We start from the raw sequence: 9,995 nt of genomic DNA, 5'->3' as shown, positions 1-9,995 counted from the left end.
CAATCCGTACAAGTCTAATTTATTGACCAATTATAAAATCGTTGTCCACTTAAAAGTTAGTTGATGTGTGATGCAAGTATATATTTTCATTTTTATTTATACAAGCTAGAAAATTCTATTGTTCTAAAACAATCACATAATGTTTATGGTACAACTATTAAACTGATAGTCTTAAACTCAAAATCTGAATATATTTTTTAATTTCTTATAAACAGTTACTGTAGAACGGGTATTCCAAAAGTGGGCCACATGGCCATCTTAGGGACTAACTCAGAAATTTAGGGGTCATAGGATGCACAAGGCCAAAAGGGGGGGGGCGAGTAACTACTAGCGGTCCGTAGGGCTATAATGTGAAACTTACACTAAATATTTTAAAGTTGAAGATAAAGAGCAAATGAAAAAAATCTTAATGCATTTAAAGGTACTATTTAAACTAATAATACTATAAATAACGAAGTTTTTCTAAATATCAGGGATCAAAATCTGTAGTGAGGAATGGGAAGGGGGCATACGGTTTATAATTTTAAACTTGTACCAAATATTGAGAAGTTAATGATTAAAAAAGCCTTAGGTTAGGCGTTTTTAAAACCAGTTTTTTAGAATTTTATTTCGAAAGGGTCCACAGCTATTTTAGTTTCTTTTGAGTCGGTCTTAAAAAAAAAAATTGGAAAACCATGCCGTAGATAGTAATAAATAAAATAAAATGATTACTTAGGTTAAGTAGATTTAATCTTATTATATTAATATGTTTAAATATTTTTTATGTACAACTTGTTTTTAATATATCTATATCTGTTAAAATTAAAAAAATTATAATAACCAGAGCTAAAATAAATTTTACAACATGAAAACTAAATACTTCTATTTATTTTCAACGAGTACAAGACAGTAAAACAGTTAAATACATGTAATGACCTAACAAGACATCCTTCATCTGAATTACTCATCCAACCTAACACCAAGAGCGTACATATCAGCAGTTACTCGCTCCAAATAAGTCGCATCCGGATACCCATATGGTCCACCTTTAGGAGAAGTCTTGTGGTGAATGTCGTTCCAAGTTATCACGTCTCTTTTTCTAGTGCTCAAACTATTACCAACTGTGAACGTCAACTTCATCTTAAATGCTTTCTTGAACAGCTCAAGAACCCTTCTACCTGCTTCGTTGTCAGGCAGGAATGCTTCTCTGTGATCTCTTTTATAATAGGCCCCTGGGTTTCCATGCTGGGGTCCTTGTATACCACCAAGAATCTGGTATTCAATCACAATAGTTCCACAGTCTTCGTAGCCTGCACAATGCCCGGTTTTACAAGTACTTACTGTCATGTAGCCATCTGGGCATGGACCAAGCTTCTTTATAATAACGGCACGACAGACAGGGCACTTGTGGCTTTGTTTCAATACATCCTTCAGACACTTCCCATGAAAAAGATGTTCACAAACTCCCGTACCTTTTACCGGTCCGTTTTCTTTTAAAAGACCTAGACAAACAGAACAGTCGTCATTATTATTTTCATCATTAAGTGAAACTTCGACACCATCAAAGTTTTGTCCGGCTGATTTTTTGTTTCTTTCATCGAAGTTTGCGATTGTCTCCTCTTTTTTAATGTCTTTTAAATCAAATCCTGACATCCCAATACTTAAATTTGAGAGAAGCTGAAGAATGTTCCATGGCGACGCTGATGCACTTGAAGGTTGAGGATTTTGCTGACCATTTTGTCGCTGACCTCCGCTGGTTGATGATTTTTGACTGGAGTTTTTAGGCTGCTGACTTTTGCTACCTCTGATAATTTTTCAATGTAAAATACATTAGCTTTATATGCTTAAAATTGCTTAGTTTTAAGATTTAAAAACTGTTAATCATTTTAAAGAATTTAGCTGTAGCAGTAAGAAATTGTAAGTTGAGATTATCTTTAAATAAAAACAAATTTTGATAACTTTTTTGTTTTTGATTCTGTCTTTGTACTAACTTTGTATGTTTAAAAAAAATTTAAACTTTATTATTTACAAAAAAATAAATTTTTCGTTTAAAAATCATTATTTAAAGAACTCTTCTATTGATGCTAATATTTTTTTTGTATTATTAAATGCAAAAAATAATAAGAATAACTATATAATTTTAAAATATACTTTAGTTGTTTGTTTATCAAAAACAATCAAAAAATTTTTGGAACAATTGTTAAGAGTGCAATAACAATCTTAATGGTATGTTAATGACCAACTATTATGTCTACAAAGTACAATACAAACATTTAAAAGCATACCTTCAAATGCAATTAGTTGTTCGTATTACTGGATGTCCTTTTTGGATTAAGAAAAAAGAATTTAATAAAAACAACTGAGAGAAAAAATTACTTTGAAATAAACATTTTTTCTTTATAAAGTTAAATTTACTTAAAAATTCCTTTTTGTAAGCAAGTACAAAAAAATAAATATTTAATTAGCTTTTTTCTTTAAATACAAATTACATAATAAGAATTTAACTTATCATAATTCTTTACAAAATTTCATACCTATTTTTAGTGTTGTAAAATTGACTTATTAAGTCTTGATATAAGTTCTCTAAGTTCTCAGCTGGTACCCACGAATTTTCATTTCTAAAAAATTTGACATTTGAATTAAAATAATTACAGACCTAGATAAAAAAAAAAAACATAAAAGCTATCAGTATATTAATATAATAATATAGAGCCAACTAAAAAAATCATGCTTGAATACATTGGCTATAGGATAAATCAAGTTTTATTAGTTTAAACTCTGAAAATTTTATTTTTGTAATGATTAAATCTAAAACAAAATAGTTAACATTAAAAATAAAATGTAGCAGAAGATCTATTAAATTGAATTAAAAAAAACCTTGTATATCAAATAAAACTTAAATATTATTTTCAGCAACGTCTTGAAAAAATTGTTACTTTTAGAGATTAGAATATTATTTACAGTTGTTACGATCAAAACTGTTATAGTAACTTATGTATACAAGTATAAATCAAAAATTAAGATAAATAAATAGATATATATTTATAAATAATAATATATATATATATATATATATATAGAGAAAAAAAGATGATAATTTAAACTAAATCACTTTCTATAGAATTTGAACCAGCTGAAGCTAAAGACAATTATTTTGTTTTTGTGAAACGTATGTACTGAAATTTTTAAAAACAAATTTTCCTAATAAACTATTATATATATATATATATATTCATAGTTGTTATAATTCAAATAGGTTTATTCAAAGGATTGCTATACTTTTGTCAATAAACTAGTCTTGGTGACTTTAAACTGCCCATAGTCATCCTGAATTTTTTTAAATCTTCAAGTTTTTTTTTAGTTTCTCAAAACTAGTTATTGTTAAGATTTTGAAAATAGTCATAAAAAAACGTAGTATTGGAACTATAAGCTAAATCTTATCTAAATTCTTGCAAATAATATATCATCAGATTTAAAATATTAACACTATCCTGAGTCTTAAAAAAAATAAACACATTGAGCCACTTTTAGTTAAATAAATTAAAATATCCAAAGATATCCTTAGCTATGTTAAGTTATCACAAAATTTTCAAACATATCAAAAAATCCTGAGTTTTACTGAATGTTCTGACTATCTTAAGTCTTCAGCAATACTGGACAAAACTAAAGTAATTAGAAATTTAAATGTCTTAACATGAACTGTTTAATATTCAACGCGTACAGCCAGTATATTCATTAGTAAGCTTTTATTTTAAATAAGTGTAAAATATACTATTGATTTCCTAAAAGTTTTAAAACTGCGCACAGTAAAAAGTTTAATTGGTGTACACTAAATACAGGGTTGCCACTTGTTTTTTGAAAAAATTTTCAAGGTTTTCTAAATTTCTTCGAGGTTTTTAAAAGTACACATTTTGGGTCTATTTTTAGTTTTAATTAAATTTAAGGTAAAAAACTGTGTTAAATAGTTTATAAACATTGGAAAGATACTGTAAAGCTACTTTAAATATTAATAAAAGAAATTTTTAATGGTGTTTTTAGTCAAATCAAAATTTTACTACTAGACATGTGAAAATTGTTAAAATTCCAGGTTTTTATTTTCCAGGTTATTTTTGTGATTTTAGTATAACATTCCAGGTTTTTTTTTCAAATTTCGCAAACTCAAGGTTTTCTAGCTTTTTTTTTGCCTAAGTTGTCGAAACCCAGTGTTTTCCAGAATTTCAGGTAAAGTGGCAACTCTGTAAGTAGTTAAATAAGATTATTTTAGTATAAATAGTATTAAACTATAGTTTACATTATAAAAGTTTTTACATGTTGTCAAACATACAACAACTAACTCGGGACAATCCTTCCATTTCACTAAATACTCAATAATGGAAACAAAAGAACCCTCCGATGTGGGCTCATCTTTAATTCGCATGTCTTTAATTGCTTCTGCTTCTTTCATTTTAGTTGACAATACTTCTGAAAATAATAGTTATTATTTTGAAGCCATTATTTATTAAGTAAAACAGGGTTCTGTATCATTTTATTATAAAAGCCAGTTTTCTTTGAAAAAGTAGTACCTGACGACTATTTATAAGAAAAAGTCTTTGGATTGCCAAAACTTTATAAAACTTTAACAAATACTAAAAACTTTTTTCTGTTAAAAACTATTATGTTTTGTTGTTAGCTTTCCACTCTATCATTCGTGAGAACAATACAAACAGACTCTTTGTTTTTTGTTACTTAAATAAATCCAAACAAGACACTGAATAATTTTTTTAATGTATAGAGCGACATCTAATATAAAAATATGATTAAAAATAATATAAGTGAAATAAATTGCTATAGTTATGCTATAGGACTTGCTAAAAAAATTAATAATTGTAATTAGATAAAAAAAAGCTGTGGACCTTATTTTTAATTTTGTTTTAATTTTTTTTTTAAATTAAGTTAAAAAAAAATGGTTGTAACTTTTTCAAGGGATACAAATATTGAAACAAATAAATTACTATGTTAAAAGCTAGCCATCTAGTTAAGAAAACAAAAATAAAACCCTAATAGTTATGTAGAGAATAATGTAAACCTAAATTAATGATGTTATTATTGAGTCAACAAAAATTTTTCTCTGAAGTTTAAATCTTAATTCTTTCATAGTAAAATATTTTCAATAAGTTATGTTTTTTGATGTAGAAAATTTCAAAAATAATTTACAAAAATTTTAAAGAAATATTTTACCATAAAACACTAGTAGTAAATTTTAATAATAAAAATATATAAAACATTTTAGTTTTATACAATATACACATATAGTAATACAGAGTGTTAAAAAAACCAGGAAAATGAGGAAAAACCTGATAGTTGACAATTTAAACTAAAAAATGTGATTGAATTAATGTTATGGTTGATTAGTAGGAATGACAATTTTAGTATTTAGTAAATTTTAAGAATTAAAACTTGAAAAAATTATTAATAATTTAAAATAGTATTATAAAATTTTTAAATAAACACTTTAGGGATTTTCTTTATTAAAAGCTGACCTTTAATTGTTATTAAAAATTTACAAAACTGAGCTTCAAATAAATTTATTATATACAAGCAACTAAGAGTAGTTAAATTTTATTAACAAAGTTATGATATTTTGAAGTAGATTTCTACGTTAGTGTTTCAAAACAATGTAAATAGTTACTTTATAAGGTGAAGATTGTGGGATACTTAATATATTGATACTACTTATCATAACTAGATTCTTGCTTATTTAAAAATATTTACTAAACACTAATCTTTATTTGAGACTACTTTATAAAATTAGACAAGACAATTTGGGTAATGTATCTATTATTACAAAAGAACCAGAAAGAAATACAAGCACTATAATTTGAAAATACAAATATATTTTAAAACTTTTATAAATCACTTAGTAAAAGTGCATTTTAATGGTATTACAAATTTTAGAAAAGTAAATTATCAAACACTTACTATAAAAGCTAATAGTTTATTAAAGCTTATTAAACATGTAATTCTAGCTCAAATATTTAAGCAATTAAACAACAGTTTAAATATTAACTTTATTTATAAGCAATACTTACAATAAATGCACACAAAAAAAATAAAAATTCTTCTAGGAGGTCTACCACCCAGCTGCACACAAACACACTAACTTAAGAATATCAAAAATATGTTTCTAATTACTTATTTAAAAGAAGAACCAAATCATATCTTCCTAAATTTATTATAATTGAACTAAAAATATATTTTCTAATCCCAAACTTTCACAAATTTGCACCAAACCTAGGTTAAATAATTGTCATATTTAAGATGAGAACTTAATAACTTTTTGATATATTTCCTAAATTCAGGTTTTTTTTTCTATTTTTAACAAAAATCAAAAGTTATTAAAATAAATTACCACTCTATTTGTAAAATTAATCAAAATTCCAGGTTTCTGTCATATTATATATATTTCTTTTCTTAATTCTAGGTTTTTTTCCCGGCATGTGATTATTTTTATTGATATGCTATAAAGCTATACATTAATTAGTAAGCTAAGATTTGCGACTATATTATAAAAGAAGCGAGACTGAGTAACATAAATTTACCTTGACTTACATCAAGCTAGTCTGAGTTCATAAGCTATTTTGTATTAATTATTATAGATAGTGCTAATAAAGATTAAATGCCTAAAAGTGTTAGAATTCATAACTAAAGAATAAAAATTAATCTATCTAATTCAGTCAGAGTTCAAAAAAAAATATCTAACCCGACATATACTGTATTTTTTGTAATGAAAAACTAGCCTGTATAACCTAAGAGTGGGTAATCTATTTAGACTTATACATTTTACAGTCATACATTAAAAATATGATGTGAAAAAAATTATACTTTTTTTTCTTTCTACAATTCTGTATTAAACTATTACTTTAAATATTTGTATGTATTGAAATCTTTTAAAACTTTCTTTATAACTTAAACTAACATGAAAATAATAAGTTAAACAACATTTCAAAATACATATTTAGAAAAAAATTAAAGTATACATTAATATATATATGTATATATAAATAAGTAATAGACATAAATTTTTAAAAATGTGCAGAGTTGACATTTTCTGATAAAAAAACTGTCCTGTCTGAACTTAAACTATCATGAGTCGACCTGATTTTTAGTTTTTCTTAATATAAGTTAACTTTAACATTTCAAAATTAATAAAAATAAAGTTTTTCTAAAGTAATTTTTATATTATAAATAAAAAGTATTGAAACTTAATCAACTAAATTCCATTCTAAATCAAGAAAATAATCTGTTCTGAGATTTTTAAATAGAAACAAACTATCCTTAGCCAACCTGAGTGAAAAAAAATTCAAAATGTTCTGAGTGTCCCGAGTGTGTGGCAACCATGAATGTGTACTAAATTTAGCTGTATTAGGTTAGCTGTGCTTGGTAGTATAACAAGTAGTAAAGATAGTGTAAAGGTTCTGTAAATGTGTTTTTTAATAAAGTAAACTTTTGATGATTACAAAAACTAAAAGCTAAAAATTTTCTTGTCATACTAAAATTTTACTACTTAATATGTAAATATTGTTCAAAATTCCAGGTTTTTTATTTAGATTATCAAATTGCATGTTTTTCCAGGATTCCAGGTTTTTTTTATGCAACCCTGCATTTATTATATATATATATATAAAACAGTTTTGAAGTTTAAAAAACTTTAAAACAGTCAAGAAACTTTTTGTAATAGTTTCAGTTGGTATTATATAATAAAAAATGTTTAAATAGGCATTGTTGTTTTGAGTTATCTGAAGTAATTAAAACACTTAAAAAACATCCAGAGTTATCCTAAGTGTACTGAGTTTGTGGCTGCCATTCTTATTTTTACTTAAAAGTTATCTTCAAGAAAATAATTTACATGTATAATGTATATATATAGAATAAATTATTTAAAATAGTAAATTACTTTAACTTAAAGGGGGAGTAATAGTCTAAAAATAATTTGAACTTTTCACAGAAACATTTTATACTTACTATATACTATTTCCATCTAAACCAGGGCTGGAAAAAAAAAATAATGAAAGAATTAAAAATTGAAAATAATGTTGAACAATTGTTGCCTCTTATCCTTATAATAAAGAAATATTAAATTAGCTGTATTTGTAGTGTTTTTATATCATTTAGTCAATTTAAATGAAAAACGGGTTGAATTGGAAAAGCCAAAATTGTAAAAAGCCAAAATTGCAACAGGTGACTATATTGTATGAGGGGACTAAACTGCACGAAGAAAAACTGCTCGAAGATAATTTTACACTATGTCAAATATGCACAAAGGAATGAAATTGCTCAAAAACAATTCCACCATGGGTCAATTTTGCACGAGTTACATTTTTGCACAGAGGGTCATTTGGCACGAGAGTAAAACTATACGAAAAATAGAAAAACAGGAAAAAAGTAAAAACAGAAAAAATAAAATATTTCGAAACAGAAAAATTAAAATAAAAGATAAAATAATAAAAAAACATAAAAAAAATTACTGACCGAGAGTAAGGGTAAGTGGTAACAGTGATAGGAATAAAAAAAATACTTATAAGAATTAATAATAAAAAACAATTGAATAAATAAAAACAAATTAATTGAAAAAAAAGCAACTAACCTAGGGTAAGGGATAGGGGTAACAGTTCTATTAAAAAAAATAAGATAAATAAAAAACTATAAAAAAAAGTTCAACTTGTGCAAAAGTGTCTTCGTGCAAAATTGTCTGCTAATGCAAAAGTGTCTCCGTGCAAAAGTGATCATTTGTGCAAAAGTATCTTCGTGCAATTTTATCCCTTTATAACAGAATTACACTTGGTTACCGTTTAGATTTGATGAAAAGTTTTGAGCTTAAATCATTGTTTATTCAAGCGGTTAAGAGAAATATAGCAAGGTCAAGTTTTATACTGATGTAAGTTTAATACAGTTAATACAAGGAGAAAATAAAATGCAGACAACAAATTACTCATGTAATGTTGCAAAAAGTTAAGAATGCTGTTGTATAAACCAGCCATAGAAAATAGTGAGAGATCCTAGCTAAGCCTGCTGCAGTAGAATTTTGTTCATGTTGAATAGACACTTATATTGTTATTTTGTGTTACTTAAAGTATTTTTTTAACAATGTACTTTTTATAATAACTTTTTTTTAAATCCTAAGTAGTTGAATCTTATTTGTTTTATACATTCTTAAAGTACATTCCTGTTAGATTAATTCGTGTGTAAAGTTATGACTACATTTAAAGTAGTTTAAAGTTAGGGCATGACGTTAAACAATGTCCTGGGCATGACGTAAAACTGTACTAGTGTATGACTGGATAACTTAAAGTTTTTTTGTACACCAGGTTCTCAGACCAAACCTTTTGAGTGTTTGTTTTTTGTCGTTCAATGAAGAATAGTTCTCAAAAGTATGGTATTGTTTATATTTTGATAAGTGTTCGCAATTGCTGTAAAATACAACATGTTCATTAATTGTCATGCCTAGTTTTATATAGAGTATCCCTAAGTATTATTAGTATCAATTTTTTAGTATAGCTTAAAGTTTTAAAGGTACCTTATCTATAGGTTACACCCTCATGCAAAAATGTCTTTGTGCAAAAGTATCTTCGTGCAATTTTATCGTGTCATGCAATTTTGTATGCTCGTGCAACATTGAAAGCTACTCATTTAAATGAGATAAAATAGCTAAATTAAACTTTTTAAGACTTTTAACAAATTGGAATACATTAGAATTTAAATATATATTAAATAATAAATTAGAATATTTTATAATTTATAAGTTTATTGATCTAAATTATAAAGTCAGTAGAAGATTCAGATCTTCAAGAACCTTTAAAATAACACTTTACTATGTTTATTTTAATGAATGAGTACTTGCAAATTTTATTTACAACAAATGGTGGATCAACTGAAATTTGATTATTATGTTTCGCTTGACTAACTTTATATATATAAAAATTATTGAAAGCAGAATATGATTGCGGAAAACACAGTCTTTACAAACTAACTAGATCCGT

General features: G+C 25.6%; 1 protein-coding gene across 1 annotated transcript; it reads right to left on the bottom strand.

The window, feature by feature from the left end:
- Positions 1-939: 939 nt before the first annotated feature.
- LOC145836833 (E3 ubiquitin-protein ligase DTX3-like) lies at positions 940-4,423 on the bottom strand. Its single transcript, XM_082944605.1, has 2 exons — positions 4,314-4,423; positions 940-1,783 (listed from the first exon to the last, which is right to left on the bottom strand). The coding sequence occupies exons 1-2, from the start codon at positions 4,421-4,423 to the stop codon at positions 940-942; spliced, it is 954 nt and encodes a 317-aa protein (XP_082800731.1).
- Positions 4,424-9,995: the final 5,572 nt, after the last annotated feature.

The sequence above is a fragment of the Thalia democratica genome, chromosome 5, assembly GCF_965202585.1.
Source record: "Thalia democratica chromosome 5, ktThaDemo2.hap1.1, whole genome shotgun sequence".
NCBI lineage: Eukaryota > Metazoa > Chordata > Thaliacea > Salpida > Salpidae > Thalia > Thalia democratica.
The sequence above is the reverse complement of the archived record's forward strand: the minus strand, read 5'-3'. Positions and strand labels throughout refer to the sequence as shown.